A 23180-nucleotide genomic window follows, 5' to 3' on the forward strand; every position below is an offset into this window, starting at 1 on the left:
TACCACATGTCAGCAGGCAACTGATTGTGATATAAATTAAATATGAAGTACATCCCAGGGCAGTAGAGCAGAAGGAAGAGGTGGTTGTGACTGAGAGCTTTAGAGCTAGTAGGAGCAAGCCCATCCAGCGGTGGCACATGCCTACTTGAAAGTACTTGCTCCTCCCCAGCATAGAACCTGTGCTCTCAGTGGACTGGCCAGAGTGTATGTTTTACCACAGTTCCCTTCCACATCCCCTCCCTCTTAGACTCCTGCTTCCCACCCTCTCTCCCCTCCCTCCCTTCATTGTTTCACTGACATTGTTTGACATTTCTACAGCGCCCACCCCATTCTATCCTATCTTTGCTTTTACTTCCGCTTGATCTCTGTCCTAAGGTTACTATCCTGTTTCTCTGCCTCATTTTACAGGAAGGACTGCTTAGAAGAATCGTCTCTGTCACTCATTTCTGTCTTCTTCCTTGAACCTTACCAGTCAAGCTTGTAGAACTTCATCACATCCCAGAACAGCTCTTGTCTAGGCACCAGCGAGCCTTGCTTGGCTTGGTCCTGGAGTCCTTCCTTGCTACTCACTGACTTGACCTATCAGCAGTATTTGCCGAAGTGTGTTCTCATCCTCTTGAGGCCTCGCTGCGACCTCTCAGGCTTACATGATCTGCCCTCTTGCCTTCTGTCCTGTCCTCGTGTCCAGACACACTTGCCACACTGCTTGTCAACTGCATACCAACTTCCTGGCTTCTCCAACAGCCATTTTCAGGGTCTTTGCAAATGCTGCTCCCTTGGCGTGAAATACTCTTCTTCAGGGTGCTAATGTGACTCCCATTCCCTTAGGTGTCTGCTCATTGTTATCCTAGTAAGGCTTTTCCTGACCTTTTCTGTGTGAAAAAGTACTTTTTCTTGCTTTTCTCTCTCCCTTCAATAGACTGTAAGCTTCATGGGGAGAAGGATATAGTCTGTTCTGTTCCTATCTCCTCATCCTCTGAACAGCATTTGGCACATAGTAGGTGCTCAGAAAGTACATGGTGAATTAATAACTAAGTGAAAAACATACACACACACACACACGTATTTTGTTTTGGAATTCTAGAACTAAGCATTATGAATGCCATTGCCATTTCCCCATGTCTTTTAATTAATTGACTTTTATGTATATGTGGTAGCAGTATAGGACTTAAGGAAATTGTAATAATTAGTTACAGGGGGTGACAGAATATAATGATTAAGAATCTGGGTTCTAGAACTGAGCTGCCTGGTTTAAATCCTAGACTGACCTCTAAGTTAGCTTTATGACATCAGGGAACTTGCTAAACTATCTGAAGCTTCTTCACTTGAAAAAAAAGTATAATAATGTTACCTATCTCATATAGTTGTTCTGAGAATTAAATCAGCCAGCACGGTCATTTGTCTTTTGGTATCCACAGGGGATTGATTCCAGGGCCCTCTGTTGGTCAGAATCTGCAGATGCTCCTGTCCCATAGTCGGCCCTCTGTAGCCACAGTTCCTGATTCAGACAAGCATGGATACTGCAGGACCTACTGTATTCATTGAAAAAGAATCCATGTATAAGTGGACATGTGCAGTTCAAACCCGTGTTCAAGGATCAGCTGTACTTAGAACAGCGCCTAGTATGAAATGAATGTTTGCTAATAAGATAAAATTAAGCCTATTACAGGTGTTTTCAAATGTCTTCCATGTCTTGTTATTATCCATCATTTCCTCAACCTATTTAAAATATATATCTAATATATATAATAGAGCTTCCCTGGTGGCTCACAGGTTAAAGCGTCTGCCTCCAATGCAGGAGACCCGGGTTCGATCCCTGGGTCGGGAAGATCCCCTGGAGAAGGAAATGGTAACCCACTCCAGTATTCTTGCCTGGAGAATCCCATGGACAGAGAAGCCTGGTAGGCTATAGTCCATGGGGTCACAAAGAGTAGGACACGACTGAGCGACTTCACTTTTACTTTCAATATATATAATATTAAAGTTGGGTAAGTTAATCCTTATGTATTTTTGTCTCCTAGAGCTGCATATCATCCAGAGTACCCAACAGTTCTGACAGCGTTAGAAATAGATAATGCAGTTGTTGCAAATAGCCTGATTGACATGCGAAGCATAGAGACAGTGCTGCTAATCAAAGTAAGTCCAGATGCTTCCTGTGTTTTATATTATTTTTAAATTTTCTAAACTTAAATTGGTTATATAAATTCTACTTAAGTACTTTACTTGATCTTTTATGAATTATTTTTCTTAACAAAAACCTTTTAGCTCTGTAAAATAAATCAATGTTTACTCTTTATCAGCATATGTATTTCTGTGTACTTGTTAGATTGTATCACCAGTGTTGTGTTTCATCTATTGGTATAAATTTGCTGAGAAGGGACAAGGAAATTCAAAACAAATCTGTAATTAATACAGTCTAGTTTTCTCATTAATAGAATCTGAGAGGCAATGATAGCAGTCATCCAAATGTGTACATGTATATTGCAAGTTCATATTGTAATTATCTGTGGGCTTGGCCCTCTGATATTTTAGACAGATACGTGAAAGAAAATAATGAAGTCCCCTTGTAAAGATCTATTCCAGGAAAGGTTGATAAGGCCTCAGTTCAGTTCAGTTCAGTTGCTTAGTCATATCCAACTCTCTGCAACCCCATGAACCGCAGCACACCAGGCCTCCCTATCCATCACCAACTCCCAGAGTCCACCCAAATCCATGTCCATTGAGTCGGTGATGCCATCCAACCATCTCATACTCTGTCGTCCCCCTTTCCTCCTGCCCTCAATCTTTCCCAGCATCAGGGTCTTTTCAGATGAGTCAGCTCTTCGCATCAGGTGGCCAAAGTATTGGAGTTTCCCAAAAAAAAAAAAAAAACCAAAGTATTGGAGTTTCAGTTTTAACATCAGTCCTTCCAATGAACACCCAGGACTGATCTGCTATAGGATGGACTGGTTGGATCTCCTTGCAGTCCAAGGGACTCTTAAGAGTCTTCTCCAACACCATAGTTCAAAAGCAGCAATTCTTCTGCGCTCAGCTTTCTTTATAGTCCAACTCTCACATCCATACATGACCACTGGAAAAACCATAGCCTTGACTAGACGGACCTTTGTTGATAAAGTAATGTCTCTGCTTTTTAATATGCTGTCTAGGTTGGTCATAACTTTCCTTCCAAGGAGTAAGCATCTTTTAATTTCATGGCTGCAATAAGCCTAATCACCTTACTTCCTCTAGGAAGTAAAATATTAAAGATTTCCAGGTTTTCCCTACATAATTCAGTGTACTAATCTTTTCTTGGAATTTGCTCTTCACTCATCTTTTCTAGGGTGTAAAAGACATTTAGAAAAAAGTAAGATTTCATTTTTCTATGAAAAATAAGATTTCTAAGGTAAATATTATTATATGAAAAGGTACTTAAGATTTTTTATTTTAATGGATAGCAGTATTAGAATTTAAAAATAAAATATGTCAGTTTGTCATAGAACATTGTTTCCTATGTTTTTAAGACTTAGTTTAATTCTTTGAATCTTGAAAACAGTTTTTTAAATTCTACTTATCTTCATGGAATTATTTCATTGGAATGTTTAAACAAAAATAATTGAATCTTAAACTAGTGATAGGTAACATTTTGAAATTATATACAGTGGAAATGCTTTGGCATATTTTAAAAATGTATTTTTCCCTCTATATTTTTTAGAATAATTCTGTAGCTCGTGCAGTGATGCAATCCCAAAAGCCACCCAAGAATTGTAGAGAAGCTTTTACTGCTGATGGTGATCAGGTTTTTGCAGGGCGTTATTATTCATCTGAATATACAAGACCTAAGTTTCTAAGCAGAGATGTGGATTCTGAAATAAGGTTGGTATGCAATGTAGCTTTATTGTATTATTCCCACCCTTTCCTTTTGATTTATTTACTTTTTGGCGGTGCTGGGTCATCTTTGCTACAGGTAGGCTTTCTCTAGTTGTGGCAAGAGAGAGCTACTTTCTAGCTGAGGGTGTATGGGCTTCTCATTGCAGTGGCTTCTCTTGTTGCAGAGCATAGCTCTAGGGCGTATAGGCTTCAGTAGTTGTGGTCTGTGGGCTTAGTTGCTCCACAGCAGGTTGGATCTTCCCAGATCGGGGGATCAAATCCGTGTCTCCTGCATTGGCAGGTGGACTCTACCACTGAGCCATCAGGGAAGCCCCTGAACTTTGTTGTTTTTTTATTTTTTTAAACTGTTTTTCACATTAATGAACTTTATTGATTGAAAATACAATGTTATTATGATACTTTGTGTCATCTGTTTTGACCTGAACAAGTATAGTAGTTGTCTGATATTTGGAAGTTTAAAAACAATTCACTGGTGTTTTTCAAATACAGAAAAATATAAATTGGAAAACAAAAGTAACTCATAATCTCATTTCCCGACAGTCCCTATTGACATTTTAAAAATAATTAAAAGTAATATATGCACATGGTGAGAAAATTCAAACAGTCCAGAAATGTATGCATTGAAAAGTGAAGCCCTTTGCCCCCATCTCTCTTTCAAAAGTAAGGTAATACTTTAACAGTTTCTTACATATATTTCCGGAATGGTTTATATACTTGTACTTTCTTATATTTATTTCCAGAACAGTTTGAAATTGAGATATAATTCAAGTGTACAATTGAGAGATTTTTGTGCAGCCATAACTATTATCTCAGTCCAAGCATTTTGGTCACACCAGAAGGAAAACTCCTGCCCATGAGCAGTTGTTCCCTCATTCCTCCCCACCCTCAGCCTCTGGCAACCACTACTCTATTTTTGGATTTGTCTTTATGGATTCGTTTACTCTGGATACTTCATATAAATGCAGTTATATAAAATGCATCCATTTGTGTCCAGCTTCTTCCACTTAGCATAATGTTTCAAAGTTCACACATTTGTGCTGTGTATAAGTATGCATATGGTTTCTATGTCTTGCTTTTTGTCTCTCAATATTATATCTTGGGCAGGGCTTCCCTGGTGGCTCAGTGGTAAAGAATCTGCCTGCAATGCAGGAGACACGGGTTTGATCCCTAAGTTAGGAAGATCCCCTGGAGTCGGAAATCGCAACCCACTCCAGTATTCTTTCCTGGGAAATCCCATTGACAGAGGAGCCTGGTGAGCTACAGTCCATGGGGTCGCAAAAGAGTCAAATGTGACTTAGCGACTAAACAGCAACAATTAAATCTTGGAGATTGTTCCATATCAGCACAGGTAAAGCTGCCCTGTAATAGATGCTTGACCAGTTCCTTTTGATGGACAGAGACATTGTCTGCAGTTTTCTCTTACTATAGCAGCGCTGCAGTGAGAACATGTGTGTCTTGGCATACTTTTGAAAGGATGTGCATAGCTTAAATTCTAAATAGTAAAAATGCTGAGTCAAAGGATATGTGGATTTTAAAATAATTTAATAGTCATTGTTAGTGTTTTATTAACATAAAATTTATGGGCCAATTTAAAATATTTAATAACATTAAATAATTACATTATTTTTAGTACTTAATAATGTTAAATGAGCCTTAGTATTTGTTAAAAGAAATAATTTAATATTTAAAATTTTTTGATTTACATAAATTGATCACTTAATAGCAGTTACCAAATGACTACAGAATAATTGATTTCCCTAATGCCCTCTCATACTATGAAGATATGAAGAATGCTTCTCTGTGCCCCATCAACTCAGCACTAGCAGATTCCCGTTGATGAAAGATTTCCCTGAAAAAGATTTTGTGTCTGGCCCTGTTTTTACCAGAAATATAAAAGTACTCTCCTCTTTCTCTCATTTGCTCTTTTGTTTATCATTCATTCAACATTTACTGATTGTTTTTTTAATTTTGAAAGTTCCGCCAGGTAGCATGGCTATAATAATAGTACATCAGATTTAAAATGCCCTGTTATTCCGTATACAAGTAAAAAATAAAAATATTGCTAGTTGAACCAGGGACTGGAAGATGATTTTAGAATTCAGAGATGTTAAACTGTGGGAAAATATGCTTTTAGTGAAATCTGGCATACACTTTTTATCAGAGAAAAGCTCTTCTTAACTGCACAGGTGGTTCTCTTCCACCAGGCACACGATTTTGGAACAGGTACTTGGGTCAGTGAGGCAGGGAAAAAGATCACTTCTGAAGGCAGATGCCTCTGCTGGTGTGGAGACCCTTCTGGCTTCGGTATCTGCTGACCTTATCCTCCACCTCTTTCGTTGTCCTCCTCACTTCCCCTTTCTCTCCCCACACATTCGTAGTGTTTATTCACCACCACAAATGCAGGAGTCTGTTTCTCGCTTCATGTATTTCTTTTCGTCTTCTCCTCCAGTTGCTGCAGCTGGGGAAAACTTCAGAGAACACACATCAGTTGTCTCTTCTCCCAGACTTGCTCTTATGTTCCCATAGTGGTGTGGACATGCAGTGCGGTATCCCGTTCACATTTCAATATTATTGTTTATTTCCTGACGCTTAGGCTTTTTGTTTAATTTCTTCTTGCCTTAATTCTTTTTCTACCTCTGCTTATCACTGTGCATAGTACCTTTCACAGGTAGATCATAAGTACTTATGAATGAAATAAGTAAAATTTAATTCCAGTTTAAAAGATGTTTTTTGAAATCTCCATGTTTCCATGTTATGAATTACTTGTTAGGAATAGAGAACTGGTTTAACTGCATAAGGTTTGGCAAAACTCTGTTACAAATAAGGCTTTCTTTGTAAAGATCTAAATATTTATAATATTCAGAAGTAGATTTAAAGTATTTTTTTACCCTCTCTTTTCTATTAAGTGACTTGGAGGATGAAGTTGAAAATAAGAAAGCCCAGATATTAAATCTTCAGCAACATCTGTCTACCCTTCAAAAGGATATTAAATGCAATGAAGAACTTCTCAGAAGGTACCAACTGCATTACAAAGAGTTAAAGGTAAGAAAACATCATTTTGTTTTCTCAGCTTAATCATTGGCAAGTTATTTTTAAGGTCTTACCATGCATTGAGTATTGGAGAAGGAAATGGCAATGCACTCCAGTGTTCTTGCCTGGAGAATCCCAGGGATGGCGGAGCCTGGTGGGCTGCCATCTATGGGGTCTCACAGAGTCAGACATGACTGAAGTGACTTAGCAGCATGCATTGAGTTAGATGAGTAGTTCTCAGATTTTTTGGCCTCAAGCCCCTTTACAGTCTTAAAAGAGCCCTCATCTGTGTGGGTTTTATCAGTATTCCTATTATTAAAAATTAATGCAAAATTTAAGAATATTTATTAACTAATTTAAAAATAATAAGTACATTATGTGTTAACATAAATAACGTTTTTATGGCAAATAGCTAGTTTCCAAAGCCAGAAAGATTTAGTAAAAAGATTGACATTTTTTATATTTTTCTATATCTCTGATATCTGGCATAATAAAATTCACCTAACCTATCATATCAGCTTCTATAATCAGTCTGTTAGTGTATTGCACATTATAGTTATAAACCTCCTGTACACTTAGAAGAACTAGATAGTAAAAGTGATCTAAAAAAAAAATAATGCCTTAATGTTTTTATGAAAATAGTTTTTACCTAATGGACCCTCTGAATGAGTCTCTGAGACTCCCAGGAGATACTGGGATTGGACTTTAAGAACCACTGGGATAATCATTCTAGCACTTTAGACTGGATGTTTCAAGAAAACACTGTCTCTGTGGATGCAACACTGTCATACTGTCTTCATTTTAAATGCTAAATGAAATACTTCTATCTGCTTTGTATGAGAGTTGATTAGCAATAATGGTGATTGATACAGACTTTATATATAATTTTCTTTAGTTCTTTTAGTACTAATGTGTCTTTAACTGTGGAATCCTTCTGTAATATAAACCAGAGTAGAATTTTGTTGATTAATACATCCTTTCCAGGGTTTTTGTGTCTATTTTTCATTTATTTTTATGTTACTAAAATCTAAATACCTTTTTTTTCAAAAGATGAAAATAAGGAAAAGTATTTCTGAAATTCGGGAACTTGAGAATATAGAAGAACACCAGTCTGTAGATATTGCAACCTTGGTAAGATTCTTTTCCTCAACTTAAATGTAATGTAAAAGATAAAACTATTACTTAGGTTAAGAGAATCTAGTCTCAAGATTTTTAAAAATAACCTTTTTGAGGCTACTTTTTATGATTGCTATCTCCATTTACAAATAAGTTAGAAACTTCCTGGTGTATGACCTTCAAGTTCCTTAATATTTTGTACATATAACTTCCATGTATTGTAATTGGTTTTGTCTTCTTCTACATGTAATAAATCTTTGTCAGAGCTTGTTTATCTAAACAGTAACTGTTCAAACTACCTAGCATAGTATTTTTCATAATTAATCAGTACCAGTATTAGTGATATCATTTAGTCAGTTGTAGTTGGTCTTTTTGAACTGTTTTCCTTTTTCCAAGTTTAATGGTTTTTATTCACCGCGTATTTGTTCTCTTAGGCATCTTTTTATGACATTCAGCTTAACTCCCCAAGTTGCAATAAGTAGTGAATTAAATAGATTGCAGAGTCTTGTTAAAATGAATCAGTATTCACCTGGTTCATTCAGAGTAAATCAGTATTTACTCTGTACCAGGCATCATGTTAAATGCTGAAGGACACAACAGTAAACAAAACAGATCAAGTCACTGCACTGATGGAGCTTTACTTCAATAAGAACTTGTCTCCAATTTGTATTAGTAATTTGGTTTTCCCCTTAGTGTTTTTCTGCTTTAATTCCTATTGTTGATAGACTCAATTTCTTAAAGTTGTATGTCTTATTTATTTTTGTCAGTCTGCATCTGATACATTGTCTGGCATAAGGTATATATTTATATATACTATATTTTGAAAGAAAAAGTGAGAATAAAAGTTATCCCCTTTGATTATGACCTCAAGCACAATAAAATAGTTTGTCTTCTAAATGTAATCCTTTTCTATTTTTTAACCTATAGTCTTCTACCTTCTAATTTACCAGTAAGGGTATGAAAATATCGTAATGTTCTTTGTATTTGTCTTTAATCTGATTTGTTTGTAGCCTATAGTTTCTCCTTTTCCAGAATTATATTATTTTCCTGTTGGATAACTTAAGTATTTGAATTAATTCTATATGCTCTGTAAATGTTGCCAGGAAGATGAAGCTCAAGAAAATAAAATCAAGATGAAAATGGTTGAGAAAAATATGGAACAACAAAAAGAAAATATGGAACATCTTAAAAGCCTGAAAGTAGAAGCAGAAAACAAGTATGATGAAATTAAACAGAAAATTAATCAGCTCTCAGAGCTAGCAGATCCACTTAAGGTATGTATTGTTATTCTGATATATATATATGTATGTATTTATTGATTTATTTTTCAGTTACATTTGCAGTATACCTGCTAGAAGGGCTTTCCTGGTAACTCAGCTGGTAAAGAATCTGCCGGCAGTGTGGGAGACCTGGGTTCAGTCCCTAGATTGGGAAGATCCCCTGGAGAAGGGAAAGGCTACCTACTCCAGTATTCTGGCCTGGAGAATTCCATTGACTGTATAGTCTGTGGGGTTGCAAGGGGTGGCAAAGAGTTGGACACAACTGAGCGACTTTGACTTTCACACCTGCTAGATAATATTCTAACAGAATTTATGACTAAATGTAAATAAAGCTGTATAAAACTGGGATGTACACCAACTTTTCATCATTAGATCAATCAGAATTAAATAATCTCCTCACACCTTTACAGAAAATAAATTGCCAAATTTCTCCCCCCCACCCCCTGAGAAGGTTACAGCTTTTGTTACCTTTTTATTTTGTGGGATATTTTCTTCTTTTAGGTCAGAGACAGGGATATTTATCTGTCTGTTCTGTCTCTGTGCTTATCTGTTCTCTTGTCCTACCTCTTCTCAATAACTCTAGGGTTCAGTTCAGTTCAGTTGCTCAGTTGTATCTGACTCTGTGACGCATGTCCATCGAGTCAGTGATGCCATCCAACCATTATCCTCTGTTGTCCCCTTCTCCTTCTGCCTTCAGTCTTTCTCAGAATCTGGGTCTTTTCCAATGAATGAGTTCTTTGTATCAGGTGGCCAAAGTATTGGAGTTTCAGCTTCAGCATCAGTCCTTCCAATGAATATTCAGGACTGATTTCCTTTAGGGTGGACTGGTTGGATCTCCTTGCAGTCCCAGGGGCTCTCAAGAGTCTTCTCCAACACCACAGTTCAAAGGCATCGATTCTTTGGCACTCATCTTTGTAGTTCAACTCTCACATCCATACATGACTGCTGGAAAAGCCATAGTTTTTACTAGATGGACCTTTGTTGGTAAAGTAATGTCTCTGCTTTTTAATATGTTGTCTAGGTTGGTCATAACTTTGCTTCCAAGGAGCAAGTGTCTTTTAATTTCATGGCTGCAGTCGCCATCTGCAGTGATTTTGGAGCCCCCAAAAATAAAGTCCGTCACTGTTTCCATTGTTTCCCCATCTATTGTCTATGAAGTGATGGGGCCGGATGCCATGATCTTAGTTTTCTGAATGTTGGATTTTAAGCCAACTTTTCACTCTCGTCTTTCACTTTCATCAAGAGGCTCTTTAGTTCTTCACTTTCTGCCATAAGGGTGGTATCATCTGCATATCTGAGGTTATTGATATTTCTCCTGGCAATCTTGATTCCAGCTTGTGCTTCATCCAGCCCAGCATTTCTCATGATGTACTCTGCGTATAAGTTAAATAAGCAGGGCAACAATATGCAGCCTTGACATACTCCTTTTCCTATTGGAACCAGTCTGTTGTTCCATGTCCAGTTCTAACTGTTGCTTCTTGACCTGCATACAGATTTCTCAGGAGGCAGGTCAGATGGTCTGGTATTCCCATCTCTTAAAGAATTTCCCATAGTTTATTGTGATCCACACAGTCAAAGGCTTTGGCATAGTCATTAAAGCAGAAGTAGATGTAGAATTAGATGTTTTTCTGGAACTGTCTTGCTTTTTCTATGATCCAACAAATGTTGGCAATTTTATCTCTGTCAAAGAGTTTAATCTTTGAACTCTAAGATTAGTTGATATAAAAGCCAGCTTGAAATACCTACTTACTAACATATCTGCATTATATTCCAGCCAGAATTCAATTGGCTTTTTTTGTTTGAAGACACATGCTTTTTGAAACCAAATTAGGGAAATAAAGTTTATTATCAGCAGCTTATTATCATTCTAATTGAACAGCTCAATTATTCTCAAAACTTAAGATTTTATTTATAAGACACAGAAGAATCAGTAGTATGTCTTAAGAGGGAAGAGGTATGTTGATGATATAACCCCTTTTTTGCAGGAAAAGTACTTCTTTGACTCAAAATGTATTTAAATATTTTAAAAGTTTAAAAGAACTTGCACACATATGTACTTTACTATAATTGTCTCCACTGACAGAAAATGTAATTTATTAAAGAGAGTTAGAGGAGAAGCTGAATAGAAACAATTTTTCCCTATTTGTGGTGACCTCTATATTATTGCTTTCCATAGAGTTGTGATTTCTGGCTACCTTGGTAATACATGTTGGTTTTGTATTTTTCTACTTGAGCTAAGAATTTTAAAAAGTTTTAATGTTGTGAGAAAGGAAAACATACTAAGGATACTATTGAAAAAGACAAATAAAAAGTAGTTACTACAGGAAATTAGAATCAAAAAGACAAAAAGTCCAAGATAAATAAAGAAGACAGAATTAATTTTTAAAAGAAAATAGAATAAGAGGAAATAAAATAAGTATGAAAATTGTCAAGAATGGGAGAGACCAAATTCAAAATTCAGGGATTAGAGAAGTGAAATTAAAACAAAGATGAGATCAAAGAAAATTTTAAATGATGAAGGATTGATTAAAATCGAAATGATAATTTATGCTAAAGTAATATAGAAAAAGAAATAATTAGCACCCGAATTATCCCATGAACTGTAGCCCGCCAGGCTCCTCTGTCCAAAGAATTTTCCAGGCAAGATTACTGGAGTGGGTTGCCATTTCCTTCTCTAGGGGATCATCCCCACCCAGGGATCAAACCCATGTCTCCTATTCTGGCAGGCAGATTCTTTACCACTGCGCCACCTGGGAAGCACTGTATTATCCCAGATAAGTTAAGCTGTGTTCTATTCTTTTAGGGACCTGTGCTATGCTAAGTCACTTCAGTCGTGTCCGACTCTGTGCGACCCCATAGATGGCAGCCCACCAGGCTCCCCGTCCCTGGGATTCTCCAGGCAAGAACACTGGAGTGGGCTGCCATTTCCTTCTCCAATGCATGAAAGTGAAAAGTGAAAGTGAAGTCGCTCAGTCGTGTCCAACTCTTAGCAACCCCATGGATTGCAGCCTAACAGGCTCCTCTGTCCGTGGGATTTTCCAAGCAAGAGTACTGGAGTGGGGTGCCATTGCCTTCTCCGTTAGGGACCTGTAGGCTAAAGCAACTCCTAGAATTGGAAATCCACAGATAAGTTCAGTAGCAAAATATACATGCAGAATGCAGTAAGAATTATTGATCTTAGCTCTTTGCCTTGGTTGCCAATAAGTGAACCCTTCAGTAAACCTGCACACAGTCGTCTAGTAGCCAAGAGGGTTTTTCTTTATAGTGTCGCATCCTACTAGCCATCAATAACAGGACCAAGAAGAGTTGGCTAACAAAGGAGTTAATTCCTCAGAAGCTGTCATGACGTATTAGCAGCTTCTAGATAGAATCTGTTTTCTGTTAGGACATTTGTTCATTTTGTGTCAGAGGAGTGGCAAGAGGTAGAACATGCTGTTCAAGTATGTAGTCATTGAAATCTTGGCATAGGGGGTATTTTTCTCACTTTAAACAGTTTATTTTGATCTGTCAGTTCAGTTCAGTCGCTCAGTCATGTCTGACTCTGCGACCCCATGAATCGCAGCACGCCAGGCCTCCCTGTCCATCACCAACTCCCGGAGTTCACTCAAACTCATGTCCATCGAGTCGGTGATGCCATCCAGCCATCTCATCCTCTGTTGTCCCCTTCTCCTCTTGCCCCCAATCCCTCCCAGCATCAGAGTCTTTTCCAATGAGTCAACTTTTCGCATGAGGTGGCCAAATTACTGGAGTTTCAGCTTCAGCATCATTCCTTCCGGAGAACACCCAGGACTGATCTCCTTTAGAATGGACTGATTGGATCTCCTTGCAGTCCAAGGGTCTTCTGCAACACCACAGTTCAAAGGCATCAGTTCTTCGGCACTCAGCTTTCTTCATAGTCCAACTCTCACATCCGTACAGGACCACTGGAAAAACCATAGCCTTGACTAGACGGACCTTTGTTGACAAAGTAATGTCTCTGCTTTTCAATATGCTATCTATGTTGGTCATAACTTTCCTTCCCAGGAGTAAGTGTCTTTTAATTTCATGGCTGCAATCACAATCTACAGTGATTTTGGAGCCCAAAAAAATAAAGTCTGACACTGCTTCCACTGTTTCCCCATCTACTTCCCATGAAGTGATGGGACCAGATGCCATGACCTTAGTTTTCTCAGTGTTGAGCTTTAAGCCAGCCTTTTCACTCTCCAAACTCCGCCATCCCTCGAGGGGCCGGGGTGGCGCACGGCGTGGCACGCCATGATCACTGCTGCTGCGGCCGTCGGGAGGGAGCTACCTGGCGGTCGTCGTGTGGGCTGTGGCCGTGTGCGGTGGTTTTTTTGTTTTGTTTTGTTTTTTTATTTATACTGCAAGCTTAATGCTTTAGTTACATATTGAATTTTTTGTACAGGGAGCAGGATCTGCATTAAGAATCATGGTCTGCATTATTAGAGTAGGAGAGGTTCTCTGTTTCTGATAGAGACAATGAGTGTTTATTTCTATTGAGACTGACTGCTTTTGAAAATTTCAAGATCTGATGATTTATAGCTTTCTAAAACTTCATAATTGATGTAATTATAGGAAGCAAGTGGCTATAATACATACTATAGTAATTTATCCAGTGTTGTCAGCTAACTAAAATTTGTTATTTAGACATCAAAGAGAATAAAATTTTTCAATGATTCTGTCCCTTCTAGCATCTCAGCCTACTTTTTTTTTAAAGGCTGATCTTTCTTAAAGGTTAGAAGCTCTACAGACATAGGGCTATATCAGAATTTAGTTCTAGATCTAACCCATCCTAGCCCTCACCCCAAAACAGGGTAAGTGTCACTTAAGTGAATTTAATATATTTAGGTCTCTGTTTTACCATCACCAAAATGAAATGAAAGGAAATACTCTCTTGGTTCCTTTTTTAAAGTTTTACATTTATTTGTACCCAGGATGTAATTTTATTAAATATTTGAGGACTATAATATATATGAAACAAGTTGCCAGTCCAGGCTTGCCGCACGGTACTGGATGCTTGGAGCTAGTGCACTGGGACGACCCAGAGGGATGGTACGGGGAGGGAGGAGGGTTCAGGATGGGGAACGCGTATATACCTGTGGCGGATTCATGTTGATATATGGCAAAACCAATATAATATTGTAAAGTTAAAAAAAAAGCCACAGTAATAGAAAGAACCTTAAATTCTTTGCATTCTGTTTTATAAGTCAAGTTTTTCCCTTTCTAAAGTTACTCAGAGAAAATTAACCAACACGATCCATCCTAATATAACTGACCCCTTTGGCTCCATAAAGCTGATTTGATCCCCTAAAGCAAACATGGACGTATTTTGAAAGTTTCTACAAAAAATGATTAGAAAATTTAGTGTTGGCAACCGTTCTGTTTCATAAGCCATTCCAATTTCCAGCTGTAATATCTCCTACTACAAAAATTGTACCCATTTTCTTTTATTTTCTTCAGAATAAAGGAGCAGCTTATCTCTATCCTCCATATAATAATGTTTTTATTTTTAATAGACCTGTGTTATAAAAACTTTATATCATTAAGTGTCTACCTTGGGTGGTAGTTATTTTTAGCAGTGTGAATAACTTGCAGAAAATTGTATTCTTAGGTCAGGAAGTAGCCTGTTTCTGCTCTTTTATATGAGGTGTAAATAACTGGGAATTTTTAGATACATCACGTGTTCTTTTTCTTTTCGGGATATCCGTAAATTTTCTGTCTTCCTTGATGCTGTTGTTTTGGTTTGTGTTTGTTTCTTTTTCTTTATAACTATGATTCCTGAAGGTAAACATCATCATCATAGTATATATGTCCAGTGTTAGTGGCTCAGTTGTGTCCGACTCTTTGTGACCCCATGGAGTATATATAGCCCAACCAGGTTCCTCTGTCCATGGAATTCTCTAGGCAAGAATACTAGACTAGGCTCAAAATATAGACAAACTCAGCAAAATTTAATTTGGTGGTTCTTAAATCAAGAGCAAAAAGCCTTTTGATGAAAGTGAAAGTGGAGAGTGAAAAAGTTGGCTTAAAGCTCAACATTCAGAAAACAAAGATCATGGCATCCGGTCCCATCACTTCATGGCAAATAGATGGGGAAACAGTAGAAACAGTGTCAGACTTTATTTTTTGGGGCTCCAAAATCACTGCAGATGGTGACTGCAGCCATGAAATTAAAAGACGCTTACTCCTTGGAATGAAAGTTATGACCAACCGAGATAGCATACTGAAAAGCAGAGACATTACTTTGCCAACAAAGGTCCGTCTAGTCAAGGCTATGGTTTCTCGGGTGGTCATGTATGGATGTGAGAGTTGGACTGTGAAGAAGGCTGAGCGCCAAAGAATTGATGCTTTTGAGCTGTGGTGTTGGAGAAGACTCTTGAGAGTCCCTTGGACTGCAAGGAGATCCAGTCAGTCCATTCTAAAGGAGATCAGTCCTGGGTGTTCTTTGGAAGGAATGATGCTGAAGCTGAAACTCCAGTACTTTGGCCACCTCATGCAAAGAGTTGACTCATTGGAAAAGACTCTGATGCTGGGAGGGATTGGGGGCAAGAGGAGAAGGGGATGACAGAGGATGAGATGGCTGGATGGCATCACTGACTTGATGGACGTGAGTCTGAGTGAACTCCGGGAGTTGGTGATGGACAGGGAGGCCTGGCGTGTTGCGATTCATGGGGTCACAAAGAGTCGGACACGACTGAGCGACTGAACTGAACTGAACTGAAATCAAGAGCCATTTAAAAAATTGAGATGTAGGGATTCTCAGCCTACTAAAATAAAATCTCCAGAGGTGGGGTTTGGAAATCTATGTTTTTTTAAAACATCCAAATTGATGATAAAGAAGGCAATCTATATATCAGTATTTAAGAAAGCTGCCATAATTTATGGCTTTGTACATATATCATCTCTAAATACCAGTAAAATCTTTTCACCAGTCTCTACCTCCTTTAAAGAAATTTATATGTTGTATATACTCTTAATAGAAGACAGATTCCTATAACAAGGGAGAATTCCAATAATAGAAGAAAATGTGTTTTGGGCATCATTCACGTATAAAATTATCAGGCAAAATAATCAAAATGTGTACTTGACATTCAGTCTATTAATTTAATTATACATGAACACCACAGAATCACATATACGAAGTAATACATTTAACATTTAGAAATACTGCTTTGTTTCCATTTACATTTCATGAATTAATTTTTTTAACCCTGCTCATGTGTCTTCAGCATTGGCATCTTTATTGTGGTTAGAGCTATGTTTTGAGTAATAAGAATAGTTGAGTGATGCATTTTTCCAATGGTCACAGAAGGATATGAACTCTTAACACTGGCCTCTTCAAGCAGCATAATCCTGTCCACTTTATTACTTGTCAGTTTATACCTAAGCTGATAATTTTTTAAAGCAATCTTTTCCTTATAGATTATTTTGGTTTTATTTAAACAGGATGAATTAAACCTTGCTGATTCTGAAGTGGATAACCAAAAGCGAGGGAAACGGCATTATGAAGACAAGCAGAAAGAACACTTGGATACTTTAAATAAAAAGAAACGAGAACTAGATATGAAAGAAAAAGAGCTAGAGGTTATCCATGATTTTTTAAAACCTTTTATTTACAACCTTAGTCATGATTATTAAAGTGCGTTTTCCTTAATGTCATAGTTCCAAACAGAGACAAGTTGTCTGATGGATATCTGTTTTCTTTGGAGTAATAGCTGTTTCAGTGAATCAACAGAGGGAAAGACTTAGGGACTCTCAAAATGTGGGGACTTCATAGACCAACACGAAGAGTACTTTAGGCAGGACTGCCATAGCTCCTTATTGTGCCTCCAGGTGATTTGGAAAATGGCACTCCCTGCTCTGAAATAGTTCCTTACATGCCTAACTTGGCAAGTGCATAGCAGCTTTATGTCAGAAAAATACTCCCTGCCTCTGAGTTAACTCAGGAGTGAGTTGGGCTACAGTCCAGCTCCTCCTTACTAATAACCCTGGTTGACAGTGGAAAGCGGAAGCCCTATTTTTAGAGGAAAGTAAGTTGAAGGCAACCATGGTTTAACCTAAAAGAAGTGGATTCCAGCTTTGTTTTTACATGTCTTAGGAAAATGGTTTCAACTCTGAAACCCATTGCCTGATTTGTTTGACTTAATATACGAATGTCATGAATGGAAGTGCTATGTGTGCAAGTGCTTTGGGTTTTTAATATTTTACAAACAGAAGGGTCTTTATGTTTTCAGTACCATTTGGTATTTAGAATCCCTCTTAAAAGTCACAGAAAGCTATGTCTGACCTCAGCATCTGGGGTGCCAGACCTTCATAACATCTACTTGAAATTTGTTTTACTAGAAGGTTATGGAGCTCCTCTAAATTGTTAAAGTTGTGTACACTAATGCAATTTTCTTTTGAAAATTTATGATGACTCTGAACTGTATTCTCAGTATAAAGCTTAGAAAAATAACATTGATATTAAGTGTAATTAAAATACATTTCTTAAATATAAGTTCAGAATTTTACTTTGCATATTTTGGTACAAATAGTACAGTGAATTGTTGTTATCAAAGACGTTTTAAAGTTAAACGTCTGTTATCTTAGGAGAAAATGTCACAAGCAAGACAAATCTGTCCAGAGCGGATAGAAGTGAAAAAATCTGCCTCAATTCTAGACAAAGAAATTAATAGATTAAGACAGAAGATACAGGCAGAACATGCTAGTTATGGAGATCGAGAGGAAATAATGAAGTAAGTGCTTGCTTTTCTACTTTACCATATTATCCATATATATTAGTAAGACAAAAGATATTTATATAAAACCTTAAGTTTGGGTAAAGTGTTTCTATGGCACATGGTTACAGCTTAACTAGTCTTTCATACATGTAATATTAACAATAAATAACTTTTTTCTTTGGAATTATTATAGAACTTATTAAGTGTATTTGAGATTTTATGTTTCATTGAATGACATTTATTTGCTTAATATTTTTTTTTTCATAAAATAGGCAATATCAAGAGGCAAGAGAAAGCTATCTTGATTTGGATAGCAAAGTAAAGACTTTAAAAAGGTTTATTAAATTACTGGAAGAAATAATGATCCATAGATATAAAACATATCAACAATTTAGAAGGTAAGTGCATTAAAAAATATTACCACACACTATGCATTCTTTGTTTTCAATTCTCCCCTGTAAACAATAAAATGAGAACTTTCATGATTCAATTAGAAAAGATGTAGTAGTGCTTAGGACCCTATAATTTAATGAGAATTCTAGATTTCAAGGGACTTTTATAAATGAGCTTTTTAAACTTAAACTCCATTAGATGTACCTTACTGGATAACTTAGAGATGGCTTTCAGTCTCTGCTTAAATGGGTCATTTGGAAGCTTCTTGGCTCTGAAACAGACTATTTCAGTCTTAGACAATGCATGTTCTAATGAGAGATAATTTTTTATGGGCTTTTTATGGGCCCTGTTGAGGCAGGTTCTCAGTTGATCGCCCTGATCTAGAACCATGTAGCTCCTTGGGTACAGAATCTCTGTTTTGTTCATAGATATATCCCCAGTGCCTACTGTGGTGCCTGAAATGTAGTAGATACGTGATGTATATTGTTTGAATAAATGAGTACCGGGTCAGAGACACTGGATCTCATTAGTATACCCAGAAATGTGCAGATTGTCAGGGATCAATCAACTAAAATCACAAGCAACAGAAATAAACCAGAGGACAGTTGATAGGTAGGCTTGGCTCTTGATATACTTGAATCCTAGGCAGCCCTAGTGTTTCCACCTAAGCTATTTTTCCTATGGCATCCCCTCAGTAGCATGTTTTTTAACTCTGTTTATACCAAGAACTATTGGAGAAGGAAGTAGCAACCCAGTCCTGTACTCTTGCCTGGAAAATTCCATGGACTTGGGATGCTGGTGGGCTGCAGTCCATGGGGTTGTGAAGAGTAGGAAGCAACTGAGCGTGCATCCCCATACCAAGAACTATGGTCTTAAGACTAGAATTTTTTTAATTTTTATAAATTTTAAGTTTCCCTACTATCAGTTCAGTTCAGTCGCTCAGTTGTGTCTGACTCTTTGCGACACCATGAACCACAGCATGCCAGGCCTCCCTGTCTGTCACCAACTCCCAGAGTTTACCCAAACTCTTGTCCATTGAGTCGGTGATGCCATCCAACCATCTCATCCTCTGTCATCCCCTTCTCCTCCTGCCCTCAGTCTTTCCCAGCATCAGGGTCTTTTCAGATGAGTCAGTTCTTCGCATCAGGTGGCCAAAGTATTGAAGTTTCAGCTTCCAACATCAGTCCTTCCAATGAAGATCAGATCACCCAGGACTGATCTGCTTTAGGATGGACTGGTTGGATCTCCTTGCAGTCCAAGGGACTCTCAAGAGTCTTCTCCAACACCACAGTTCAAAAGCATCAATTCTTCGGCACTCAGCTTTCTTTATCATCTAACTCTCACATCCATACATGACCACTTGACTAGACGGACCTTTTTTGGCAAAGTAACGTCTCTGCTTTTGAATATGCTGTCTAGGCTGGTCATGACGTTCCTTCCAAGGAGTAAGCGTCTTTTATTTCATGGCTGCAGTCACCATCTGCAGTGAGGGGAAATTCAAATAAAGCCATAATGGGAAATAGGCTTTGCTTGTTTGGCCATATTCCTTAACTAAACAATAGGTTAGTTTTTGAAATGTGTGTTTCAGTTTTATATGCATGTTATTAGAACTTAAAGACTTTCTTATTTTTATTCTTTTGAGGCAGCTTTTAAGTCTTGTTAGGTAGGACCAGAGCAGTCTTCGGTCAAGGACAAATTTTTTTATTACCAGTGAAGCTGTGTTTTTCTGAGTCCTCTGTTGATGCACTGTGAGTTTACTCCACTCGTACCTGTGGGAATGTGAACTGTTCCTGGCTCTGAGTGACCTCAGGGGTTGTTTCTGCTGCTTTTGGGTGTTTCTCTTGCCAGCCTCGGGCAGTATTCCCACACTGCCACTGATAAGGTTACTTAACCTGGGGATCTCCCAGCCCCTCTGTGGTTCTCTAGAGCTCTCTCAGTGCAGCTCTCTCTTCCCCACACTCTGCTTGTTGAACCGGAGGGCCTGGGCCTCCCCAGATTCCTAAACGGGGCTTCTGGGTGCCACCTGGGTTTTCACTGCCCTTTTACTCTTGTTGTTATTGTTCAGTCACTATCATGTCGAACTCTTTGCAACCCCATGGACTGCAGCATACCAGACTTCACTGTCCATCACCATCTTCCAGAGCTTGCTCAAACTCATGTCCATCCAGTCGGTGATGCCATCCAGCCCTCTCATCCTCTGTTGTCCCCTTCTCCTCCCACCTTCAATCATTCCCAGCATCAGGGTCTGTCTTTTCTAATGAATGAGTTCTTCACATCAGGTGCCCAAAGTATTGGAGCTTCAACTTCAGCCTCAGTGCTTCCAATGAATATTCAGGACTGATTTCCTTTAGGATTGATTGGTTTGATCTCCTTGCTGTCAATGAGACTCTCAAGAGTCTTCTCTAACACCACAGTTCAAAAGCATTAATTCTTTGGCGCTCAGCCTTCATAGTCCAACTCTCACATCCATCCATGACTGCTGGAAAACCATAGCTTTGACTATACGGACTTTTGTCGGCAGAGTGATGTCTCTGCTTTTTGATATGCTGTCTAAGTTTGTCATAGCCTTTTTTCCAAGAAGCAAGCATCTTTTAATCTCATGGCCTTTTATTCTTAATGTGAAAGTAATTTGTGGCGTCCCTAAAGTATTTTCTGTTAAAGTATTGGTCTTATAATTTATTATCTTGATATGTTTCTTCACCCCTGACAAGTTTTACATTGTTTACCTAATCTTGAGAGGACAATAGAGATGGTTAAATTTTTTAAATTGTTTATCTCTTTACACTGGAGAACCTTGTCACTTTCATGAGGACAGTGTTTTAGATATCCCATAAGTGGACACAGTTGAAAAATGCATATCAGTATTTCAGAAGGAAAGTTAACAGAAAATTCTGAATACCAGCTAGCAATAGTTATTGTGGCAACAAAGGAAAAACTGAAACTATCAGTATTTTCAAATGTGGAAATGTAATGCAGTTTAGGAAGGGCTGTGGATGTGACTGGTGATAGAAGCAAGGTCTGATGCTGTAAAGAGCAATATAGCATAGGAACCTGGAATGTCAGGTCCATGAATCAAGGCAAATTGGAAGTGGTCAAACAAGAGATGGCAAGAGTGAATGTAGACATTCTAGGAATCAGCAAACTAAAATGGACTGGAATGGGTGAATTTAACTCAGATGACCATTATATCTACTACTGTGGGCAGGAATCCCTCAGAAGAAATGGAGTAGCCATCATGGTCAACAAAAGAGTCCAAAATACAGTACTTGGATGCAATCTCAAAAACGACAGAATGATCTCTGTTCGTTTCCAAGGCAAACCATTCAATATCGCAGTAATCCAAGTCTGTGCCCCAACCAGTAATGCTGAAGAAGCTGAAGTTGAACGGTTCTATGAAGACCTATAAGACCTTTTAGAACTAACACCCAAAAAAGATGTCCTTTTCATTATAGGGGACTGGAATGTAAAAGTAGGAAGTCAAGAAACACCTGGAGTAACAAGCAAATTTGGCCTTGGAATACGGAATGAAGCAGGGCAAAGACTAATAGAGTTTTGCCAAGAAAATGCACTGGTCATAGCAAACACCCTCTTCCAACAACACAAGAGAAGACTCTATACATGGACATCACCAGATGGTCAACACCAAAATCAGACTGATTATATTCTTTGCAGCCAAAGATGGAGAAGCTCTATATAGTCAACAAAAACCAGACCGGGAGCTGACTGTGGCTCAGATCATGAACTCCTTATTACCAAATTCAGACTGAAATTGAAGAAAGTAGGGAAAACCACTAGACCATTCAGGTATGACCTAAATCAAATCCCTTATGATTATACAATGGAAGTGAGAAATAGATTTAAGGGCCTAGATCTGATAGATAGAGTGCCTGATGAACTATGGAATGAGATTCGTGACATTGTACAGGAGACAGGGATCAAGACCATCCCCATGGAAAAGAAATGCAAAAAAGCAAAATGGCTGTCTGGGGAGGTCTTACAGATAGCTGTGAAAAGAAGAGAAGTGAAAAGCAAAGGAGAAAAGGAAAGATATAAGCATCTGAGTGCAGAGTTCCAAAGAATAGCAAGAAGAGATAAGAAAGCCTTCCTCAGTGATCAGTGCAAAGAAATAGAGGAAAACAACAGAATGGGAAAGACTAGAGATCTCTTCAAGAAAATTAGAGATACCAAGGGAACATTTCATGCAAAGATGGGCTCGATAAAGGGCAGAAATGGTATGGATCTAACAGAAGCAGAAGATATTAAGAAGAGGTGGCAAGAATACACAGAAGAACTGTACAAAAAAGATCTTCATTCCCAGGTAATCACGATGGTGTGATCACTCAGCTAGAGCCAGACATCCTGGAATGTGAAGTCAAGTGGGCCTTAGAAAGCATCACTACGAACAAAGCTAGTGGAGGTGATGGAATTCCAGTGGAGCTATTTCAAATCCTGAAAGATGATGCTGTGAAAGTGCTGCACTCAATATGCCAGCAAGTTTGGAAAATTCAGCAGTGGCTACAGGACTGGAAAAGGTCAGTTTCATTCCAGTCCCAAAGAAAGGCAATGCCAAAGAATGCTCAAACTACTGCACAATTGCACTCATCTCACACGCGAGTAAAGTAATGCTCAAAATTCTCCAAGCCAGGCTTCAGCAATATGTGAACCGTGAACTTCCTGATGTTCAAGCTGGATTTAGAAAAGGCAGAAGAACTAGAGATCAAATTGCCAACATCTGCTGGATCATGGAAAAAGCAAGAGAGTTCCAGAAAAACAT

The 23180-nt window shown here is 38.2% G+C and overlaps 1 protein-coding gene across 1 annotated transcript in view; it reads left to right on the top strand.

Annotated features, from left to right (window-relative positions):
- SMC6 (structural maintenance of chromosomes 6) overlaps positions 1–23180 on the top strand; it is a 74441-nt gene that overhangs the window by 41619 nt on the left and 9642 nt on the right. Inside the window, exons 16-23 of the mRNA XM_061433254.1 lie at positions 2022–2136; positions 3692–3852; positions 6774–6909; positions 7948–8028; positions 9117–9287; positions 16740–16877; positions 17883–18028; positions 18286–18411. Coding sequence (XP_061289238.1) covers positions 2022–2136; positions 3692–3852; positions 6774–6909; positions 7948–8028; positions 9117–9287; positions 16740–16877; positions 17883–18028; positions 18286–18411 — 1074 coding nt within the window. The remainder of the gene's footprint in view (positions 1–2021; positions 2137–3691; positions 3853–6773; positions 6910–7947; positions 8029–9116; positions 9288–16739; positions 16878–17882; positions 18029–18285; positions 18412–23180) is intronic.

The sequence above is a fragment of the Bos javanicus genome, chromosome 11, assembly GCF_032452875.1.
Source record: "Bos javanicus breed banteng chromosome 11, ARS-OSU_banteng_1.0, whole genome shotgun sequence".
In the NCBI taxonomy this organism is placed as follows: domain Eukaryota; kingdom Metazoa; phylum Chordata; class Mammalia; order Artiodactyla; family Bovidae; genus Bos; species Bos javanicus.